The sequence below is a fragment of the Pan troglodytes genome, chromosome 23 (assembly GCF_028858775.2).
Source record: "Pan troglodytes isolate AG18354 chromosome 23, NHGRI_mPanTro3-v2.0_pri, whole genome shotgun sequence".
Lineage (NCBI taxonomy): Eukaryota > Metazoa > Chordata > Mammalia > Primates > Hominidae > Pan > Pan troglodytes.
In genome coordinates this window covers 27,912,394-27,936,279 of record NC_086016.1, presented here as the reverse complement: position 1 = coordinate 27,936,279, position 23,886 = coordinate 27,912,394, and the positions used below count along the sequence as shown (strand labels likewise).

The 23,886-nt window shown below is 49.5% G+C and overlaps 1 protein-coding gene across 7 annotated transcripts in view; it reads right to left on the bottom strand.

Annotated features, from left to right (window-relative positions):
* Positions 1-23,886, bottom strand: part of MYO18B (myosin XVIIIB) — a 316,003-nt gene that overhangs the window by 278,896 nt on the left and 13,221 nt on the right. For 5 of the 7 annotated variants that reach the window (XM_054675972.2, XM_054675975.2, XM_063807774.1 and 2 more), the window contains exons 1-7: positions 18,394-18,527; positions 16,140-16,300; positions 10,118-11,431; positions 9,374-9,440; positions 8,566-8,678; positions 7,050-7,226; positions 1,783-1,981 (exon numbers count right to left, since the gene is read on the bottom strand). In XM_054675972.2, coding sequence (XP_054531947.1) covers positions 1,783-1,981; positions 7,050-7,226; positions 8,566-8,678; positions 9,374-9,440; positions 10,118-11,431; positions 16,140-16,300; positions 18,394-18,430 — 2,068 coding nt within the window. In that variant the 5' untranslated portion in view covers positions 18,431-18,527. Of the gene's footprint in view, positions 1-1,782; positions 1,982-7,049; positions 7,227-8,565; positions 8,679-9,373; positions 9,441-10,117; positions 11,432-16,139; positions 16,301-18,233; positions 18,362-18,393; positions 18,540-23,886 lie in introns of those variants that run through there. The other 2 variants (XM_054675970.1, XM_024352592.3) reach the window with 2 other exon arrangements.

Here is a 23,886-nt window from a genome sequence, read left to right as displayed (position 1 = left end):
GATTCACAGCACAACTACACTGTGAGAGACTGTGCCTCTTCCCACTGTATCTCTAGCTTTTAGCATGAGCCAGATGTAGAGTAGGTGTTCAGCAAAACACTGGAATAACCCCAGTGGAGAAGCAGTATAGCCCAGCGGTTAAAAGAGATTGAGGATCTGCGCTTTCCTGGTTACCTGATTTGGGGCAAATTAATTAACTAGTTAATTCATTAATAATTAACTAATTAAATCTAGTCCTCATGTGGCTGTCATGAGGACCAAAAGATTTAATAATGTCACATGCTTAGAAAATATTCCAAAAGTGGAACTGTTATTATAGTTATTATTATTAGAAACACAATATTCCCTGCATCATGTATTCTCAGTGGGGAGGATATTGCCCCTGAGAAGAGCAAAAACTGATTCTTAGAAGTGGTGGTAAAAAAAATTTTACTTTTTATGTATAAAGCACAAATACACATAAAGGAATATATAGCTTATCTGTGGTATTAACATTTCATCATAGGGGAAATGATTAAGGGGAATAAATGTCTTAAAAGGCTTTTCAGAGTGTGCAATAATGAAAAAAAGCTGAGAACACTGCCACAATGGTTAGAGTTCTACAGCCAGTAGGCCTGGGTTTGAATCTCAGCGCTAGGAGTATTTGCTGTGTGACATCAGGCAAGCTAGTTAACATCTCTGAATCTCAATGCCTTCGATCTATAAAATATAAATAATAATACCTACCTTATAAGGCTGTTTTAGATTAAAAAAAAAAAGTTCAGGTTGGGCACAGTGACTCACACCTATAATCCCAGCACTTTTGAAGGCCAAGGTGGGTGGATCACTTGAGCCCAGGAGTTCTAAACCAGCCTGGACAACATGGTGAAGCCCCATCTCTACAAAAAAATACAAAAAATAAAAATAAAATAGCCAAGGGTGGTGGCGTGTACCTGTAGTCCCAGCTACTCAGGAGGCTGAGGTGGGAGGATCACTTAAGCCTTGGAGGTCAAGGCTGCAGTAAGCTGGGATCACACCACTGCACTCCAGCCTGGGTGAGAGAGTGAGACCCTGTCTCAATAATAATAATAATAATAATAATAATAAAGTTAGTATCCTTAGAATAGGGCCTGGTACATTAGGCTTCAGCAAGCATTTACTCTGATCGTTATTAATATTGTAGTTGTTATTATTAATTGGTACTCTTTTTTAAGGCCCAGATCAAATATCACATCCTAAAAAAAGCCCTCCTGCAGCCCTCCTCTGCGCTCCCTGAGTTTCTTCCCTAGCCTGCCCTGCCAGCACTTTTTGAAGAACATTCAAGTTTTGAATGTAGGTACAGTTCAATTTCCTCTCTGGCTATTAGCTTCTCATGAGTGTAGACTCTGCCCTTGAAGCTTCACTCTTCGAGTCCTCTGTTCAGTTCAGCAAGTTGTGCACTGCCCAAAGACACCACATCCCAGGGGCGCATCATTCACATCACACTCTCCTAGATTTGTGTACGTCTATTAGGATGATTTCCCAGCAGATGGCAGTCAAGTATCCGGTTCTAACAATGTCCATGTATGATGATTGTTCTGCAAACGGCCGTCAATGTCTTGAGGAAGGAGTACCTTATTCTAATTTCAACAAATGCATCCCAATGACCTAGGGATAGCCCTGCCCAGTAGCAAGCATGGGGTCTGCACATATCTGGTGCTCAGTGAATGCTAGCTGAATGAATATAAGAAAGCAGCTCAGCATCCCCTTCCAACTCTCCCCGTGCTGACCCCAACTCTCCATGTCACCTAGAGACCACCATACCTGAGACCCTGCCATCCACACTGCCTGCCATCCCCACCAGGTGTTCCAGGACCTGCTCACAGCAGGTGGTCTTCCCAGCGCCACTCCGGCCCAGGGCCACAATGCTCTGGTCTCTCCGCTGGTTCAGCAGCGCCCCGTATGCCCGCTGTGCCATGGAGCCAATGTGGGCAGGCAGGCCATCCCGGCGGCCCTTGGGCACCTGCAGGAAGATCACAGGTATCAGCCGTCCCATCCAGCCACTGCCTAGGGAGCATTCTAAGACAGCGCCCCGCCCCAGGCCTAGGGTCCAGATCTGTGTCCCTGCCTCCAGATCTGCCTCCAGATCCCTGACTCCCTTCCTACTCAACTAGGAGGAGCCGAGCCTGTATGTCTAGTCCTGCCCCTGGCTCCCTGTGAGTCCTTGGACAACCCATGCCTGTTTTCTGAACCTAGTTCTCCTCTTTAGTTAGAGGCTTGAATGAGAGCTGCATTCATCCATGAGATTCATCTCACTGGTTACTCAAAGCATCGAATGGTATCTGCCTGAAGCGAGGCAGCTGGATCGATGGCATAATTATCCATTACGATTAGTGATGTCTGCTATGGACACAGGGAATGGCACATGGGGGAGTTAGTGGTATGTGTGCTATATATTTGCCATAACAGATTTAGGTGATAACTAAAACCGTATCTGCTTCATCCATTCATTCATACTTCATTCAGTAAAATAATCCATTGAGTGTCTACTACGCAGCAGGCACTCGGGCACAGCATAACACAAAATGGATAAAGGAAATTCCAGCCAATCGCAAAGAGATACCATTAAATGCCTATTACAATGGCTGAAAAAACATTTAACAGTCACTACCAAGTTTTGGTGAAATGAGGAGCAACTGGAATTCTCATACAATGCCGATGGGAATGCTGAATGATACAGCCTCTATGGAAAACAGCCTGGCAGTTTCTTCTACAGTGAGATACACACTCATTACCCCTCTCCACAACCCCACAACCCCTCTCTAGGTGTTTACCCTAAAGAAATCAAAATGTATGTTCACAAAAAACCCCTCTATGTCATTGGTTATATTGACTATATATTCAAAATCACCAAAAACTGAAAACAACACAAATGTCCTTCAACTAGTGAACTAGGATAATCACCCAACCTGGTTGTTTTTTTGTTTTTGTTTTTGTTTTTTGTTTTGAGACGGAGTTTTGCTCTTGTTGCCCAGGCTGGAGTACAATGGCACGATCTCGGCTCACTGCAACCTCCACCTCCCAGGTTCAAGCGAATCTCCTGCCTCAGCCTTCTGAGTAGCTGGGATTAAGGCGTGCACCACCACGCCTGGCTAATTTTTGTATTTTTAGTAGAAATGGGGTTTCACCATGTTAGCCAGGCTTGTCTCAAACTCCTGACCTCAAGTGATCCGCCAGCCTCAGCCTCCCAAATTGCTATCCTGGTTTTGGCATTGAAAGTCTCATGTCCCAGAAAACGTTTTAGTCCCAGGAAAACCAGGACAAGAGGTCACCCTATGAACAAATAAGCACAGTAGTGCATCAATGAAATAAAATAAAGGAACAAACTGTAGATAAATAAAACCACATGGGTGAATCTCCAATGCATTGTGCTGCCTGGAAGAAGCCAATTCAAAAGGTTACATACCATACAATGCCATTTATATGGGTTTTTTAAGGTAAAACTATAGGGACAAAAAAACAGATCAGTGGCTACCAGGGGTAGAACTTGGGGCTGAGTTGACCACAGGGGGCCCAGAGAACTTTTGGGGGTGACGGGAACTGTCATGTAATTGATTATCAAAGCAGTTATACAACTATACACTTTTGTCAAAAATGCTCAGAACTGTACACTAAAAAGGTGCATTGAACTATAATGTAAGCCTGATTTTTTTTTTTTTAAGTCCCTGCTTGGTGGAGCTTGCCTTCTGGTGGGAAGACAGAGATGATTGATGAAAGAAATTAATTCAATTACAGTGAACGGAGGCATTTGAAAGCCACAAGCCTGGATGAGATCACCAAGGAAGAGTGTGAGAACAGAGCATCCTGACAGGGACAGGTCAGGGAGACCACAAGGAAGACTGACTGGGCGGCCAGTGGGCGGGAATGAAAACCAGGAAAGCGGAGTCTTAGAGCCGAGGAAGGGTGTGTTTCCAGGAAGAGGGAGGCAAATGCTGCTGAGTTCAGTAAGAGACCAGAGACTTGACATTAGATTTGGCAGCGAGGGAAGAGGGCAGGAGGTTACTGTGAGGTCAGCAGGAGGGCACCAAAAGGAAAAGAGGAATGGGCCCTGCTGCAGGAGGATGTCTGAAGCCCAAGATGCTGAGGGTGTCCACTGGGTCCGGCAAGGCCCCATCTGCCCTCCCTAGCGCAGTCCTTTGGCCGAACTAGGGGCACAAACCCTGGTGTGATGGCCCTCCCCTCAGCCTGGATGTCTAGCTTGGGGCTGGGGCTGTCTCCAATCCACTGTTGGCTTTTCCTGCTCCAAGCCCCTGAGGAACAGTCATGAGTCCCTATCCTGATGCCAGATGTAGGGCTCAGCCGGAACCTAATGCAGGCAAAGGGGGGATATGCCCCCACACTGGCTGGACACAGCCTTAGGGCATAAGGCAGTCAGAGAGTCCTGGGGTCTCAGTCCTAGAGCCATCCCCCAGTCTGGGAAAACTAAAGTTCAATGAACGGGCAGTCCTATCCATCAGCCCGCTCAGGCCCACTGCCTAGGGGGAGAAGGAAGAATTCTGCACATCCAGGTTCCTGAAGGCACTCATATATGCATGCATGCACACATGCCTTTGCATCTGTGTACATGTGCCCTTGCACGCATGCACAGAAGTGTGCTTGTAGGCACATGCACACAACAGTTGCGGCGGGCTCTGCACACAGAGATGGGATCCACCTCTACCCACGCGGTCACACCCATGCTCAAACTCACGCTCTTATTCACCTAGACCTGCATGTCCCCAGGCACACACCCAGACCCCAGCTGCCTGGTGGGGCTAGCCCCATAGTGAGAGAGTCCCCCGGTATGTCCAGACCCCACCCAGCCCATCCTCGAGGTGGTCTCAGCCTCACCGCAGGCCTGTGCTCCCACCTGGTGGCCATTTGGGGAATCAGAGGTTGATCCGGCCTAAGGACAGGAGGTGGCTGTGGGTTTGAGTGTGGGAGGCTGGAAGACTTGAGGGAAGGGTGGGGACCAGTGCCGCACCCCACCCCAGGGTTAGGAAGGGAAGTAGGGGGATCTACCTTCAGAGTGCGTACCAATGCCTGCACCTTTTGGCGCTTTTGCCTAAGTTCTGATGCCTCAATCCAGGATGGCCAATGAGGACCTGATTGCCATCTGGGTCTATAAAAATGTCCCTTCCAGGGATTTCCAGGGAGCCAGAGGAGTCACTCGGCAATGTGGACAGCTCAGAGGCCTTGGGCTGCAGTAACAGAAGCCTAAGCACTCACCACAAGGACGGGAGAGGGCACGTGCCAAGCTCTGGCCCACCCAGAGCTTCTGAGGTCCTCCCAGGCCCTTGACCATGGACAGCGGTGGTGGGAGAGCCCCTGGGAGTGACTGAAGGGGTGGTGTGGGTCACTCTGGAGGAGAAAAATCTTGGAGAGAGGGGTACAGGCCCACTATATCCCCTTTAATGGATTTAGCATTGCTCAGGGACTAGGGATGGATTTGTCCCACAGGGCCCCAAAGGGCAAGATGTGTTTTCACCCCCAGTTGGCAGAGGAGAACATGGAAACCAGAAGAGGTATCATGATCTTTGCTAGACACCAGGTGTCCTAGGGGCTTCTGACTTCCCAGTGAGTCTCCAGAACAGCACACAGGTAAGATGTCTCACCTCCGACAGGCCTCCCTGCCTCCACCGAGCCTCTTCCCATCTGTCCTCCACCCAGCAGCCAAAGGCATCCTTTTACAACCTAAGTCACAGCATGTCACTGCTCTGCTAAAAACCCCAGTAGGGACTCTCTCTAAGCCTAGTCTGGCTCAGGAGGCTGCCCAGTTCATAAAAAATAGATAAAAATCGGCCAGGCGCAGTGGCTCATGCCTGTAATCCCAGCACTTTGGGAGACCAAGGTGGGCGGATCACGAGCTCAGGAGATCGAGCCCATCCTGGCTAACATGGTGAAACCCCATCTCTACTAAAAATACAAAAAATTAGCTGGGCGTGGTGGCGGGTGCCTGTAGTCCTAGCTACTCGGGAGGCTGAGGCAGGAGAATGGCGTGAACCCGGGAAGCGGCGCTTGCAGTGAGCCGAGATCGTGCCACTGCACTCCAGCCTGGGCGACACAGCGAGACTCCGTCTCAAAAGTAAATAAATAAATAAATATCCATAGTAGCTGCCATCCCACTCAGAGTAAAAGCCAGAATCATCATCCTGAGAACTGACACGGCTCTGTCCTGGCTTTTCCCAACCTCTCCCACCTGTTCCTCCACTCATCTGCTCGGGCCACTCTTATCTTTATTGTTGATGGACTGTCTTTTCTTCCTAGAACAGCAACTCCACAAGGGCAGGGTTGCTCGCCCGGCACCTTCCCTGATGTTCTTTGTGCCTGGCCCGGTAGGAGACCCTCAATCAATAGCTCAATCACTATGGATTGAAGGAATGAAGGGGGCCACGCTTCAATGACTCGGCTGAGGTGCCTCGTGCGTCCACAAGGTGGCGCTTAGAGATTTCCTTTGCTCTTGCCCATCTCAACAAAAATTGGCCGTTTCTACACTTCCGAGGAAAAAAACTAAAGTACAACTGAAGCTTCTGTTTCCCCGTTGATGTGGGTGCTCAGGACTCCTGAGAGTTCAGCATGGGATGAAGAGCACACAGGAGCCCGGTACCCTGGGTTTTCTCCCAGCTCCTCTGCTCGCTAGACCTGAGAGTTTAGCCTGCGCCTGGCCCAGCCGGCTCTTCTCATCTGTAAAATGGGCTAATCACAGTACCCGTGTTTTCAGGTGGATATGTGAGACTCAACTGAGTTAATACAAGAAGGTGCATATAGCAGTGTCTGGTAGAGTTCACACTCATTCAGTATTTTCTTTCATTACTCTTGTGATATTTAATGCTGCTGTTTCTGTCCTAATGGTGACTGATCGTTCCCCCCAGGGAATGGGGGAATCTCATGGTCCATGCCCCAGGATGCCACAATGCCGCGAGAAGGATGCTGCTTGCAGACAGGTCGACTGGGGGCTCTGATGGTTCTACTGTCACCTCAGATGCAGAGGGATCCCCCCAGACCCCCCTGCCCTCAGCCCCCCAGCCCTGCCCACCATGGTCCCACCTCACCTTCCCTGCAGAAGGCGCCGAGGGCCCCCGGGGCTGGAGGACGATCAGATCAGGCCCTGTGCAGGTGTGCGGCAGCTGAGCCTTGTAGCGCTGCAGAAGCGTGTTCAGGACACTGGATTCGTTGACACTGATGAGAGAGGCCAGGTCCTCGACCTGGTCCAGCTCAGGAGGGTTGGCCTGTGAAACCATCACACAGAGTCTCCTCTGGCCTTCTGGCCCCCTGCCCCCCCCAACCCCCCCGCAACCAAACACACACTAATCCCTCCTCTTGAGAGCTATGTGCCAAAGACCAGAACAGAGCACAGGGACTCTGGAGGGAAAGCGATGAAGCCCTACAAATAAAATAGGGCCATCCCTTCTCCTTGCCCTCTGTGCAACCTATGAGGCACCCCCTCTTTGCTGTGGTCCTGCACTCCATGCACCATGAGGGGAGACGCTCCCAAGGCAGAATTGACAAAATTCAAAACACTTTCTGGATCTCAAACACCACAAAAAGACAGGTGATGCTCCAGTGTGTGCGAGCATCCGCTGCCATTTCCTCCTCTTCTGGGTCTTACGAGGAAGCTCTCAATATGCTCCATGATACCCAGGAGTGGAGGCCAATGGCCAAACCACCTCACTGGTCTCATAGCCCATCATGCATTGATTCCTAGGAAACCACCCAAACCCTCAGAAGCAAGGGTTATGTGAAGCTGCTTCTTAAAACATCTGTTCTAAGAGGCGTCCTATTATTCTCTCCAGCTTCAGTGAGTTTTCTGAACCTAGTAGTCTCAGGTTTGGGCCAAGCTTGAGCCCTCTCATGGATCAGCCTTTCTTGCAAGGCCACTGAGCCTCTGTAAATGCCCAACGCGGGAGAGGAAGCCTGAGGTGGGCAGAGGAGGAGCAGAAAGGAATGCAGATGAGCAAGGAGGAAAACTCCTAAGATAGCAGGCTGTGAGGGGCGGGGGAAAGGGCATGACAGAACCTTTCTTTTCTATCACTACACTGGGACTTGTCCTCAAAAGGATTTATGGTGCACAACAAAAATGTATTCAAAGCAATTTAAAGAGCAAAGCTGAAAGAAAGTTTGATGCCAAAATATAGGCCATTAGAACCTATGCTATGGTTAATGGCAAGCAGCAAATTTGGCTCTGAGTTCCCTGGCGGCCGGAGTGAAAACAGAAACATGCTGTGTAGTATGATTTGCAATATCCAATATCTATGAATTAAAAGCAGTCATTTTCTTGGGTCCATCAGAAGAACTCCCAGGGCCAAGACCTGACAAACATGTTCTTTGATGTGTCCTCATTAAGGGAAACCACAGGAAAGGGTGAATGACCCCCTAACAGTACCCCTCCAGCAGAGCAATGAGTTCAGTGGGGTTCTTCACTATAATTCCCTCCAGGGCATCAAGCCAAAATGGGATTGGTAGTCAGGAACAAGGAAATCTCTTGCAGGGCTGGGGAAGGAGGGTATGGAGCTGGGGTGAAGTGGGGCAGGGGACTCATGCTGGGGGACGGCGGGACAGGGGACTCACCCGATGGACATGCTCCTCATCCACCTCAGTGATGGTTTTGTCAGCATCAATGCAAAGTCTCACCCTTCCTGCTGGCAGGTCTGCTGTTCCCTCATCTGGCTTTAGCACCGTAGCTGGTTGGACATCCCAGAGAGAGAAGGGGAAAGGGGAGGAGATGGGAGGGGAAGAGGGGAAAGAGGCGAGGGCAGGAGATAAGAGAGGCTCTAAGCCGGGCCAGCAAGCTTGGGAGGAGGCTTGGGACAGGTCTCCATTTGGTGTCTATTCACTTGGAGCTGAGTTGTGACCCCAAATCCTTTAAGGTCAGGCTAAGTCTGACTCACCTTAGGCTTTTACCAGCTGTCACAGTGCCAGGCACAGAGCAGGCACCCAGACAGTTGGGTACACTGGCCTATCTCACACACAGACTGCCATTTCCCCCTCCAGTGCCCATGGCAGACATCACTAATCAACCACTCTTCCCAGCCATGTTCAGACTGAGACTCAGCATCACTTCTCAGTAGAGTGCAGTGATCAGCCACAACCAATCGACAAAAGTAGGCTCATGAGATCAAATCTATTGGCCCACTTGTACCAGACTCTGGCTTCCTCGAAGAACGCCATAGGAAGAAAGCATGCTTGTTGCATTAGTGAGTTACAGTAGGTAAATAACTCATTATCAAGACACAAATGCCTTTGAAAGACAGTCTCCACTGCTCCTCTTCCCTCCTGACCACCAAAGTATAATCAGGACCTGGAACATATGGCTGGCAGCAGTAGGGGGCACAGGAGAAGACTCAGACCCTCCAAAGGTGCTAACACCCCTACTTACCAAGAGTAAATCCATCCTTCTGAGCCAGCCAGACTTTCTCTGCCTCATACCATCTGTCCTCAGGAGCCTGAGAACCAACATCACGTAAATTAAACCAGCAAATGGCACCACTGCCCATCTTCTACCTTACACGGGGGTTTCTCACAGTGTGCTCTGGAGCCATCTAAACCAGAATCTCCTGGGGGAGAACAGGTGAGGGAGTGTGCTTATTTAAATGCATTCCCGTTGCGGACCCGGGAGGTGGAGCCGAGATCACACCACTGCACCATCTAGCCTGGGTGACAGAGCAAGACTCCATCTCAAAAAAAAAAAAAAAACTAAATAAATGCAGATTCCTGGGCCCCACTCCTGGCCTTTGAAATGAGAGACTCCATGGCTGGCCCCAGGAATCTGCATTTTTAACAATCTACACGTTATGCCATCCCGTTTGAAAGCTGTCGTGTGACATCATAAGCAAGCTCTACCATGTCAGCCATGAGGAGACACCTCACACTTTGGGGACCTTCCCTCACTGTGGGGAATTCCCACCCCAGGGCAGGTGCAATGGAAACTTCAAGACTTCTGCTCATGGAGGAAGTGCTCGTCCCCTCCTCTGGGTGCCTGGCAGTTCTAGCCACCCCTCTCCAATTCCCTGCCCACCCCCCGTCCACCCCTTGTCCATCCCTGGGGCAGATCTTTCCCATCCCTGCATCTCTGGAGAGGCCTGTCTGCCGCTTCCCGCTCCCAGGGCCGCAGCCCCCTCACCTGGTCTGAGTCTCTGCTCTGGCCTCCTTTGCCCTCCTCCTGGGGGGCTGGCCCATCTTGGTTCTCCTTCTGTATCCGAGGCCTTTCAACATCCTTCTCCAGAGCAGGCTGGCTGGGTCCTTCCAGCTCTGTCTCCAGGGCACCAGCCCCATCACCTGCTCTTGAGCAGGGCTCCTCTGCTTCCTGCCCACGGCTTCCTGGCCAGCCTCCCTTCCCAGGAGCTGCTGGCGACTCCACCATTGTGCTCACCTCCTTTGGGACTTCACAGCCCTTCTCTGTCTGACTCCGAGCTTCACCTGCGTTCCCGGACTTACCCTGGGGTTGCCCCATCTTTTCCTTCTTATCCCAGGACTCACCTGCCTTCCCAGTCATGCTCTGAAGCTCACCTGCTTTCTCCCCCATTCTCAGATCGTCCCCCAACTCGCCCTGCACTTGGCTTGTCTTCTCCATCTGGGTCTGAGGCTCACCTGTCTTCTCTGCCTTACTTAAGAGCACCCCTTCTTTGTCCTTCTTATTCTGGGGACCGTCCCACTTACTCCTTCTTCCCAGGAAACCTCCCCACTTTCTCCCAGGGATTTGGGGCCTTACGTGCTTCCCTTCACTCCCTACGTCCTTAGAGACATTCCCCTTTTCCACCGTGTTTGTGGGCTCTGCTCCCTCCTTCTCTGCTTTCCCTGGTTGCACCCCCTCGCCGGGCCCTTGGGCTTGGGGCCTGGTCCCCTGCCTGTCTTTGCCCTGGGGCTCAGCCTCTTTCAGCTCTGTGGTCTTGGGGGTCCCAAGCCCCTTCCCCACTATGCTTTGACCCTCCTCGCCTTTTTTCAGTGCCACAGTTCCTTGGCCTGGGTCCCCAAGACCCCCAGTCCGAGTCTTCTCAGCTTTCGGGGCCAAGATCTCGGTGCTGGCCTGGGAGCCACAAGGAGTCCTAGAGTTCTCCCCTTTCTTTTCCTTTCCAGTATCTGTGGCTGGGGGAGGGCTCTTGCAAGGGGGTGTGTCATGGGGATGAGTCTTCTCTGGCTTGGCTGAGTCCGGGTCCAGCTTGGCCACCATCAACAACACATCACCCCTCCTCACGCCCCTCTTGAAGGGGACAGTCTTTTTGGTTGGTGTCGCACTGGAGCCCAGCTCCTGGGCCTTCTCACCATTGATGCTTGTCATCTGCTCAGGGTCGGGGCTGCGGGACCCCTCGCTCTCCTTGCCCAGAATGTCTGAGCTCCCAGGAGAGCTTGACTGGTCGTCCTGAGAGATCTGCTGGCTTCCAGATCTGGTGCCACTGCTGGACTTGCTGTTGGGTTGGCTGATGGAAATTTCTGGGATCTAGGAGAAAGAACACAACCATGCCTACATAGCTGCTTGCTGACCTGACAGCTTTGTCATTCACTCGTGTTCGTTCATTCATTTCGTTGTTCACTTCTCCATTCATCCTTCCACAGATGCTCGAGCACCTCCAAATCCAACAGGCATGGCCAAGCCTAGCACCCTTGACCTTGGCCTAGCCCCTCAAAGTTAAGTGATGGAGTGGAAGGAGTGGACTTTGGAGCCCAACAGAACCAAGTTCAACTCCTGACTCTGACACTCTATAGCTGTGTGACCTTAGCTAAATGACTTCTCCTCTCTGAGTCTGTCTTTTAATCAATAAAATGAGAATGATAAAAGCCTACCTTGCAGGGTAGGTGTGAGAATGTGTGACAATATGTAGAAACTGAGCCCAGTGCATAGTGTGTCCTCAACAACAGTAGCTGCTGCTACTACTGTTGTTATTTCTGCCTGGATTTTTCCTAGGCGAGTAGGGGATCCGGGAAAAGACTCAGGGCCTGTCACTAGAGGACCTGTTCTCATCTTGGCTCTAACACTCTCCAGCTAGGCTTCCTTCTATGTCTATCTGGGCTACCATCTCTTCTCTCTGGGCTTCGGGTTTCCCCAGTACAGGCAGATACCACCTGACCATCCAGATCTTTTATAGGATGAGATGTAGAAATGCACTTTGGAGATCAGAGAGAGAGGAATAAACTGAGCTGCTGCTACTTCCACTGCCCTGATCCCCATATCACACTTCCCATACCAGCTGAGGGCCCTGGTTTCTGCCCCTGGGGTCCCCCACTCTTGCCTGACCCAGACATTTGTGACTGCATAACACCCAAGGGGTTTCCACTGCCTGCTCCCTTCCCAGGCCTTGTTACTGCCTTGTGATTTTAGCCTTGCACAGAGCTTCATCCTCAAACCAGCCTGGCTATGGCCTGAAGAGCTCACAGGTCCAGCTGTGCCTCCATCTCTGCAGAAAAAGACCTCAACCTCATAAGCAAGTTCCACCCTGATGTCTCGCTTCACCACCAGCCCTAGCCTGGGTTCTTCCATCTTGGACAATGCCAGCACAGCCTCACAGACACCCATGCCTGGGAATCTGGGATTCTCCCCCTCCTCTTGCATTTAAACCAGTCCCAGGGGCATGTTGATTCCACCCTGCCAAGCTTCACATCTATGTCTCTTTTTCCAAACCCATGTCCGCTATCCCTCACTTGGGCCATTGTCACAGCCCGTGAACTGCTGTCCCTTCAATTTGCTGCCAGCCATTTTATACCAGATCAAAAGATTTGGGTAGCTGCCCACAGCCTAAAGGAAAATCATTTGGCACCACCATTGGTCTTTCAAATTCCTCAACAAGGAACCCCAGCCTCCAATCTGACCATATTGTCCCTACTTGTTCCCATGCATGAACTGTACTGGTCACCTTCTCCCACCTGACCCGTCCCTGCTTCCAGGCTGTTGCCCATGCTGAGCTTGCTGCCTGGCGTGCCCTTTCCCCTCTTCACTTGTCCATGGTCTACTCATCTTCTATACCCAGCTCAAATATCTCTTCTATCTCCTCTCTACAAATCTTTGCCTGAAGACCTCAATCAGAAATTGTTCCAAGCTTGCACAAAGTTCCAGAGCACTATGCTAGTACACCAGTCACAGCGTGGCCACCTTCTGCATTCCATTCTGGCTTTTGTGTCTCTCTCCTGTTTTAGGTGACCAATGCCACAGCAAAGTCTCTGTTTTCATCTTTGTAATAATCACAATAATAGTATCTATCATTTATATCTTCCTTGCAATGAGCCCTATATCACCATCATGCAATCTCCTATTTAATCCTCCGAAGGAACAGCTGGAGTAGATTCTGAACTTCTCCCCATTCTACAAGCAAAGAACTAGATGTAAAGATGTAAGGTGACCCAGCTACAAAGGTGAAATGTAAAGCCAGTTCTCTCTGACTCCAAAGCCAGTGCCTTGAACTGCTGCATATTAGATGCCCTTCCTTTTCTCTCTAGGGCTCTCTGGAATCTCCTGGGGCACTTTTAAAACCTTAACTCCCTGGCCTTATTCCCAGAGACTCTGATTGAGTCTGCCTGGGTTGTGACTGCCCGGGTGATTACGAGGTTCAGCTGGTGCTCAGCATCATGGCTCTGGGGCCCAAGGCCGAGTAGCTTCTCCCGACCTTCTGGGGGAAGGCAGGACATAGCCTTGGAAGGGGGATTGACTGCACTTGGCAAATCTCACCACTGTCTACACATATTGAAAAGTGAGTCAGTGCCTTATTTTTAACCAACCACCACAGAGGAGACAGTAACATGGGGTGGGCCAAACAAGATAACCAGTGCCAGCCTCCTCCCACCCCACCCTCATATGCCCATGGATTCTCTTCCTTTGGACCTTCAAAGTCATCAAAGTCTTTGGTCCCCCCCACCCTGCCACCCTTTTTAGCGTATAGAGGAAACAGCACCTCTAGAATAACTGGGGCCAATAGGAAACTAATAGCACATTTTTACAGATGAGTAAACTGAGGCCAAGAAAGGGAAGGGGTTTAGCCAGGACCACAAAAAGTGGCAGGGCCAGAGCTAGAATCTAGGTCTCCTTGACATTCAATACGGGTTACTTTCCACTCCAGTGTTATTCCAGCCTCTCCCTGTTCCTCACTGGCTGGGTAGCCCTAGGAGAACCAGGTCACTTCCCCAAGCCTTGTTTTCCATTCCTGCAAAATGGGATGGATTCTAACGGCTTCTTGCAAGGATTAGACGAGGATCAAATGAAACAGTTGTGCTGCGACAAGGCAAAGGAGTACGGAGTTATTTATTGATTGGGACAAGACAATTAAATTGGCAGGAACCAGCCAGAGCTTGCTGCCTTGTGGAAACATGTCCTGAGGCTCCCTTGCTCCAGCCCCAGGAATATCTTGGCCCATGGTCCAGCCACCTGCTGTGGGCTGAGGCTCAGAGCCATCCTGCATCTTGGCTCTGAGTCTCCATCCAGGCACAGCAGTGACAGTTTGTCCCCATCCATGGCTTAGCTCTGCCTCTTTACTTGCTCACAGTGACACCAGCGCTGCTGGTGTCAATCTCATGGAACGCTTTCCCCCAGGTCTCTGTGGCACCACCCTGGCCACCTCACTCACCAGACTGGTCCTTTTCCAGGCATCTTGTGAGAGCAGAGAACACACAGGCTCTCCCCCTCGCTCTGCCTCTATCTGGTCTTATGACCTTGGGAAAATCACTTGACGTCTTTTGGCCTCAGTCTCCACCTGTGATAAATGGGTAGAATCCCATCCACCTGCATTGCTGCACGGGGTATTAAATGAGCCCATGAGCAGCAAAGCAGCATTGTCTGGTGATAAACAGCACACAGTAACATTTCATCATAACCTAACAACAGCCTGCCGGGGTCAACTTTGGCCCCCGCTTATGCCTTAGGTCAGGCAAGAGTGGGAACAGAGCCTGTCCTCCCTGTCAACCTCCCCAACAAAGACTTGGCCGAGGTATTTCAGCAGCTGCTGCTGTTCAGTTGCTGGAAGACCTCTCTAATGCATCAAAGTCGTTCATCAGACATGTGGGACTAGCCGGGCAAACCAAAGCTGAAGGGGAGGGGAAGGAAGAGTCAGGATGGGTCACTGGGCTCAAGCCAGCACCAGGCCCTGAGGCCACCAGACCTCTCAGCCCAAGCATTGCAGCATTCACCTTGTCTGAAGGGGGCGCTGGAGACACAAAGAGATGCCCTTTCTACCTAACACAGGGATACTCCCAAGATGCATTGCATTCCAAGCCTGCCTCCCTCATGGTCCACCTTGTCATCCTGCCCAGATTCCATGGCTAAAGAGGACAAGAGAGAAATAGCACTGGCCACCACCAGCGACAAGTTTACAAATCCTTAAAGTGTAAGGGCCACATTGCATTCAACTATTGCTTCAATCCAGCAGCGCTATTCAGAATAGCTAAGGATTTTTAGTGGACATCAACCAATCAGGAGGGACACCAGCTGGAGGAAGGTACTGAGGTTCCTACCTGTGCCAAGCATTAACCCTGTAATTATTGGATTGTAGCCATTCCAAGGGACTCAGGAGAGGGACCTGGGTAAACATGGCAGCTGAGGGCACCTGGGGGGCCAAGGGTTACAACCATTTACCACCTGGTATGAAGGATTCAATATTTTAACAATCAATGCAACTACACCAGTTAGTACCAACTCAATAGCTTTCTACTTAAAGTGAACCAACTATACATCTTAGCCAGTATCTAGGTTTCCTTTTCTATAAAAATAGTGGTCAAGTAATCCCCACCAACAATGCATCAATGAATATCATTTATTCATTCACTAAACAAACTGTTAAGCACTCACTACTGGCCAAGTACTATGAGGGCTGCTCAAGATACAGAATTGAATGAGAGAAATTGTTGTTGCTCTTAAGGAATTTCTAGTCAAATAAGTCATATAATCAAATAAGTACTATGCCAACCAACCACAGTTAAGACAGGCATAGAAGGTGCAGCAGGATTCAGAGGAAGGCAGGCAATGGAAGAACTTTCCAGAGATGTGCTATTTGAGCTGGGTTTTGAAGGGTACATAAGAGCTCAATAGATCAAGTTGAATAAAGGACATTCCTCAAAACCAGCATAGCAGGAGCAAAGGCAGGATGACAAATGACTCAGAGGAAGCTCACAAGACAGAATGACGGGTATGGAAACGCATATGGTCCTCCTTCTTAGGAACCACTTACCTCTGGTTCTGGAGAGGCGAGAGCTAACTGTTTCCTCTGTCTCGCTTCCTTGGCCTCTTTTTCAGTCTCCCGGACCAGTTGCTTAATGAAGCCCCCTGGGATGACAGAGAAAAGAGGAGGGGGCGAGGACGGTGGAGGGCTCTTGTCTTCTTCCCGAATCTGTTTTGCAGAAGCAAAGAAGGAGAGAGCTCAGTGAGTCAACCAGCAGGAGCAAGCTGCCCTTCAAAAAGTTTGTGATGGAGCCTGGGAGGGGGCGGAGGAGACATACATGACCAAGCCCATGTATGAGAAGCCACAGCCAAGCAGGTGAGGCACAGCAGGACTCAGGGGGGTCCCTGAGACAGCGCATGAAAATGGAACACAGGGGCAGCCAGGAATTATGCAGGTCAATGTGATTTCTGCCTGGATCCACTCTCCTTGTGACATGAACAGTCACTTGTATGGTCAAGACTGCTGGTTCCCTTCCTTGCCATGGGACATGCCCATTTCTAGAAGGACCTGCTCTGAAAGGAGGTTTCCCAGTTTCCAGAAAGGGACGGATCACAGGGAATCATCCACACTCTCCTGGTCCCCCTCAGCTTATAGTTAATATAATAGATGAACCAATTAATCACTTACTATGCACCAGGAACATGGTAAGATAGGGAAGGGCTTATAGCCATGACTTATATAAGGACCTGACCTTGTGGCTCCAACCCACTCAACTGACACAGTGCTGTGGCTTCCTGACGGTCCTTAAACCAGGACTTGGCCAGCCAGGAGCTCTCTAAACACTGGGTCCTAGAACAGACAGGTTGGACCCTGATATTTTACCCCCCAGAAATACAGCCTAGGCCAGCACTGGCTGGACTTGTGGTGCAGCTGAGACCCCTCTGTTGGCTACAGCGACTTGGAGGCTGAGGCATGAGACCGGCTGTGGCCGACTGAAGTGTGTCTTTAGCCTGCATCAGTGACAGCCCATGAGAAGAAAAAAAAGTCACCAGTGCTTTATACGGAAGAGCTCCATACTGGTCTAAAATAGCCTCCTTATCAAGAACCTCTGTGCATGCATGGTAAAGACTTGCTGTGTGTAGCCCAACTGATAAGGGAGGAATTCAAAGGAGATAGCAAAGGCCAGGAGACAAGGCCATGGGATAAAGCTGGTGAATGCAGACCTCTGCCCAGGGACAGAGAAGCAGGGGCAGCACTGCAGGGCCCACATCAACATCATTTCCCTTCTTTCCTTCCTGATGTGGGACTGAAAGACACTTCATAAGTGAGAGACAGTCTTTTTTTTTTTTTTTTCTTTTTTGAGACGGAGTCTCGCACTGTCGCCCAGGCTGGAGTGCAATGGCGCGATCTTGGCTCACTGCAACCTCTGTCTCCTGCCTCAGCCTCCTGAGTAGCTGGGATGACAGGCACACACCACCACACCCGGTTAATTTTTTGTATTTTTAGTAGAGACGTGGTTTCACTATGTTGGCCAGACTGGTCTCGAACTCCTGACCTCATGATTCACCTGCTTCGGCCTCCCAAAGTACTGGGATTACAGGTGTCAGCCACCACGCCTGGCCAAGAGACAGTCTTAAGGCACCCTCTGCAGCTTCCAATGCCATTTTAGCCGCTACCCCCAGATCAGGCTGGGAGGGGCAGGGGCAGGCAGGAGGCAGCCAGAAAGAAGCTTCTCACCCTCCCACCTCCAACTCATCAAATCACATGCACAAGGTGGAGTGAGGGTGCAGGAAGTAACAGGCATCTTAGAAAGAGGCAGCCCTTCGTAGCATATCATGAAAAATACTAAAGGGGAGAAAGGAATATCTGGGGAGGAGAGCCCGTTTCCAGTTCTCTATGGTGCCCGAAGGCAGGGACCACAGAAACCCACCCCTGTGGCATAAACCTGGCAGCTGACAGCCCTGCCTCTGTCCCCCATGTGCCCCTCCTCCCACCCAAACTCCAGTGCTCATCAGAGCTGCCATGAGGATCCAGCTGGGACAGCTGGTCTACCACCCCCCCCCCAACCACCACCTGTGGAACAGGAAACGACCAGGCAGCCCTGGGAGGGGGTCAAGGGTGTGGCCATCAGTGTCCAGCTGGGTTGGAAAGGCCAAGGCTAACCGAGCTGGCTGGGAGAAGGCTGAAGGTGGGATTGCACATGCTACTAGGAGGGCTGGATGTCAGACTCCCCACTCAAGGTGGGAAAGGTCGGACTTGTCTCCCGAGGGTCGAGTCAGTCCCTGCAGATGGCTGCAGCCCCAGCCATGAGTGTCACTTTCCTTCTGCTCCCACAGGGCGAGGCGTGATGAGATGGCCATGCTGAGGCAGTGCCAGGGCCGTGAGATGATGAGATGAGATGGAGCTTCCTGCCAGACAGCACGGAATGAGGCTTTACAGACACACGCAGCACATGAGATGGACACAGAACTGACACACAGGGACACAGTGGGGAGAGAAGAGAGAGACAGGTTAGCTCATGGGCACAGCCCTACTCCCACCCCCACCAACGCCATAAACCAAGACCACATGGGGGAATGGGCACAGTCAGGTACAGACACTGTCAGCTACCTCTGCGAGGAGGATGGTCAGGCAGGACCCTGCAGGCCGCGGAGTGAACAGTGCCCTGAAATATTCTTCCTCTTGGCCCCACACGTTTATACAACCAGAAAAATATATCATAAGGTACAGCTCAGTGGCTCTTACAGAAAGAACACACCAATATAACTAGCACCCTGATCAAGATTTAAAAGTTATAATTTTATTTATAAGAAGTTCAAGAACAGGCAAATCTAATCTATGGTACAGGAAGTCAGAGGAGCCATTAGCTTTTGGTTGGGAAGAAGCATGAGGGAACCTTCTGGGGCTCAGACAATGCCTTGTAGCTTGATCAAAAAGTAAACAGAGACCTAGAACTTAGAACTTCCCTCATGCTCCCTTCTGGTCAATATTTCCTCAAGGGAAACCACTATTATTTTTTGTTTTTGTGGTTTTTTGTTTTTTTTTTTTTTTTGAGATGGAGTCTTGCTCTGATGCCCAGGCTGGAATGCAGTAGTGTAATCTCAGCTCACTGCAACCTCCACCTCCTCAGTTCCAGCAATTCTGCCTCAGCCACCTGAGTAGCTGGGATTACAGTTGTATGCCACCACACCCGGCTAAGTTTTTGTATTTTTGGTAGAGAAGGGTTTTCATCATGTTGGCCAGGCTGGACTCGAACTCCTGACCTCATGATCCGCCTGCCTCAGCCTCCCAAAGTGCTGGAATTACAGGCATGAGCCACCGCGCCCAGCCAGGAAACCACTATTCTGACTTCTAACACCATGAATCATGGGTTTTCTTTGTGGAGGGAATACTTGGTTCCATAGTTGGAAGATGAGGTAAGGGCAGGAAACTGTAGCTCTCAATCTGTCCCACGCTTGGAGAAATCATTCATCATCATATTGAGAGCCTTAGAAAATTTTGATAACTTTTGACCTAGAAAGCCCTTTTCTGGGAAACAAGTTTGAGGAAGTAATCGTAAACCAGAAAATTTCATCACCATGTTGACTGTAGCATTGAAAGAGCAGACACAAAGTCCGATTAACTAGAGAATGTCAAATAAATTAGAGTACCTCCAATTCGCAGTAAAGTATGAAACCATCCAAAAAAAGTGTTTAGCAAGCATAGTTTTTACTTGCCATATCTCCATACAATTACTATATTTCCTTGTTTATTTACACCTGTTACTTCCCAGCCAAAGTTGTAGCTTTATTTTTATTACACTTTAAGTTCTGGGATATATGTGTAGAACATGCAGGTTTGTTACATAGGTATACACGTGCCATGGTGGTTTGCTGCACCCATCAACCCATCATCTACATTAGGTATTTCTCCTAATGCTCTCCCTCCCCTAGTCCCCCACCCCTCGACAGGCCCCAGTGTGTGATGCTCCCCTCCCTATGTCCATGTGTTCTCATTGTTCAACTCCTATTTGAGTGAGAACGTGCAGTGTTTGGTTTTGTTTCTGTGTTAGTTTACTGAGAATGATGGTTTCCAGCTTCATCCATGTCCCTGCAAAGGACATGAACTCATTCTCTCTTATGGCTGCATAGTATTACATGTGCCACATTTTCTTTATCTAGTCTATCACTGATGGACATTTGGGTTCGTTCCAAGTCTTTGCTATTGTGAACATTGCCACAATAAACATACATGTGTATATGTCTTTATAGTAGTATGATTTATAATCCTTTGGGTATTTGTTTTTAAAGTTATATTGGGGTATTATTTGTATGTCATAACATTCAGCTTTTAAGTTTCAACTTGATTTTTAATAAATTTACAGAGCTGTGCAATTGCCACCACAATCTAACTTTAGAAATTCTCATCACCCCAGCCAGGCACGGTGGCTCACGCCTGTAATCCCAGTACTTTGGGAGGCCAAGGCAGGCAGATTACTAAGTCAGGATATCGAGACCATCCTGGCTAACAAGGTGAAACCCTGTCTCTACTAAAAATACAAAAAATTAGCCCGGCATGGTGGCGGATGCCTATAGTCCCAGCTACTCAGGCGGCTGAGGCAGAATGGTGTGAACCTGGGAGGAGGAGCTTGCAGTGAGCAGAGATCATGCCACTGCACTCCAGTCTGGGCAACAGAGTGAGACTCTGTCTCCAAAAAAAAAAAAATTCTCATCACCCCCAAAAAAACTCTTCTTTTCATGCCCATTTACTGTCACTAGTTGTTCCCTCTCTCAGCCCCAGGCAACCACAAATCTACTCTCTATCCCTATAAATTTGCCCTTTTTGGACATTCGCTATAACGGAATCATAAAGTATTTGGTCATTTACCCCTGGCCCCTTTCACTTTGCATGTTTTTGACATTCATCCACGCTCCTGTGTGTGTCAGCCCCTTATTACTTTGTTGCTCAATTGCATTCCTGTTGCATGGATAGACAAGTTTTTGCTTTTTTTTTTGCTTCTTAATCCATGCAAGAGGTGATGAGCAGCTAGACTGTTTCCACTTTAGGGGCACTACGAATAATGTCACTACAAAGTCACATAGGTTCTTCTGAGTGAAACTGCTGGGTAGTATAATAATTTTATGTTTAATTAAAAAAAAAAAAAACTTTCCTGCCAGTTGTGGTGGCTCACATCTGTAATCCCAACCTTTTGGGAGGCCGAGGTGAGTGGATCCCAAGGTCAGGAGTTCGAGACCAGGCTGGCCAACATGGGGAAACCCCGTCTCTACTAAAAATACAAATATTAGCCTGGTGCGGTGGCAGGCACCTGTAATCCCAGCTATTCGGGATGCTGATGTGGGAGAATTGCTTGAATCCGGGAGGCGGAGGTTGCAGTAAGCCAAGATGGTGCCACTGCACTCCAGCCTAGGCAATGGAGTGAGACTTGGTCTCAGAAACAAACAAACGAACAAACAAAACAACAAAGAAACTTTCCAACTGTTTTCCAAAGTGACTATATCCTTTTCCACAACCCCACCCCTGCGGCGTGTGAGAGTTGTTTGGGAAACATTTGCAGAATCATTGAAAGGTGCTTGTCTCAGCTTGTAAAGTAAGATTGAGTACAATGTTGCACACACCAGAGCTGTCCAAAATGAACAAAACACTTCCTGTAGAAAATCAAGTGGGAGGAAATATACCAAGGTCTTAGTAGAAGCGGTCTTGAGTGGAGGAAGGTGTCTCTTCTGCCTTTGGCTTTTCTCACTTCTAGCTCTGGTTGGCCAGGCCCTCTGAGCAATGTGCTTCACTGACCCCTCCTGAGAGACACCCACCCTCCATCCCAGCTGCCAGAGCAACCACTGACCAGCAGTTTTATTTTTTTGTTGGCTTTTTTTTTTTTTTTTTTTTTGAGATACAGTCTTGCTCTGTTGCCCAGGCTGGAGTATAATGGCACGGTCTCGGCTCACTGCAACCTCCACCTCCTGAGTTCAAGCAATTCTCTTGCCTCAGCCTCCTGAGTAGCTGGGACTACAGGCACGTGCCACCACGCCCGCTAATTTTTTGTAGAGATGGGGTTTCGTCATGTTGGCCAGGCTAGTCTCGAACTCCTGACCTTGTGATCCGACCCTCGGCTCCCAAAGTGCTGGGATTACAGGCGTGAGCCACTGCACCTGGCCTGACCAGGACGTCTTTAAGGCCTTGTAAGCCTGGAAGTAGCTGCCCTCCAGTGACTTGACTAGAAGGTGGCTATTATAAATAAAACTGCTATGAATTTTTATGCAAAAGTATTGAATGGACATGCATTTTCATTCCCTGCCTGATACCTAGAGTAGAATAGTATGCCATATAAGAGGCGTATGTAAAGCTTTTTGTAAGTTATAGTGTTCTATAGCACTATATGACTATAGTTAACAATAATATTATATATTTTTTTTTGAGACAGTCCTGCTCTGTTGCCCAAGTCGGAGAGCAGTGGCATGATCTCGGCTCACTGCAACCTCCACCTCCTGGGTTCAAGTGATTCTCCTGTCTCAGCCTCCTGAGTAACTGGGATTACAGGCACATGCCACCATGCCTGGCTAATTTTTGTATTTTCAGTAGAGACGGGGTTTTGCCATGTTGACCAGGCTGGTCTCCAACTCCTGACCTCAAGTGAGCCACCTGCCTCGGCCTCCCAAAGTGCTGGGATTACAGGCGTAAGCCACTGCATCCAGACAACAATATATAGTCTCAAATAGAAGGACATGGAATGTTCCCAATACAGAGAAATGGTACATTTTTGAGATGAAAAGATGAAGGCTGCTTAGGCAGTTTCACATTCTGGAAGCTGGTGAGCCCAAGAGCTGGCTGGGCCCTGCTGCTGTGCTGAAGCCCCCACTATTCATCTTGAGAGTCCATTGTGAACATCTCTTTCCAAGTCTGCATTCAGCAAAGCCTAATTCATAACTTAACGGCAGCCATGGGAGTGTTTACACCACAGAAATTGGCAAATGCTACAAATCAGGGCTTTTATTCTGGGAGCTGGCCATTCCACGCCTATCAGCATGTCACTAGCTGAGACCTCAGCATGTCACTAGCTGAGACCTCAGCATGCCTACTACGCAGCCCTGCAGGAGTAAAATCCCAGGATCCAAAAATCCAAGGAGCATTTCGGCTCTAATGAGGTCACATGCCCAATGGGAGGCCACAAAAACATGTCCAAGTGCCAACAGCAAAGTCTTTACCTTAAGAAAAAGTTTCCCACAGTGTGGACTTTTGCATTAGTCTGCTTTGTGTTGCTATAAAGGAATATCTAGGGCTGAGTAAGTTATAAAGAAAAAGTTTGGCCAGGCACAGTACCTCATGCCTGTAATCTCAGCACTTTGGGAGGCTGAGGCAGGCGGATCACGAGGTCAGGAGATCAAGACCATCCTGGCTAACACGGTGAAACCCCATCTCTACTAAAAATACAAAAAATTAGCTAGGTGTGGTGGCGGGCCCCTGTAGTCCCAGCTACTGGGGAGGCTGAGGCAAAAGAATGGCGTGAACCCAGGAGGCAGAGCTTGCAGTGAGCTGACATCATGCCACTGCACTCCAGCCTGGGCAACGGGGGTGGGGGAAAAGAAAAAAAAAAGAAAAGAAAAAAGTTCAACTGGCTCACAGCTCTGCAGGCTGTACAAGCAGCACTGCACCTGCATCTGCATCTGCTGAGGCCTCAGGGAGCTTCCCATAACCGCAGAAGGAGAAGGGGAGCTGGCATCACATGATGAGAGAGGGAGCGAGAGACAGAGAGAGGGAGGAGGGAAGTACCAGACTCATTTTGAACAAGCAGCTGTCCCGTGAACAAACAGAGCAAGAACTC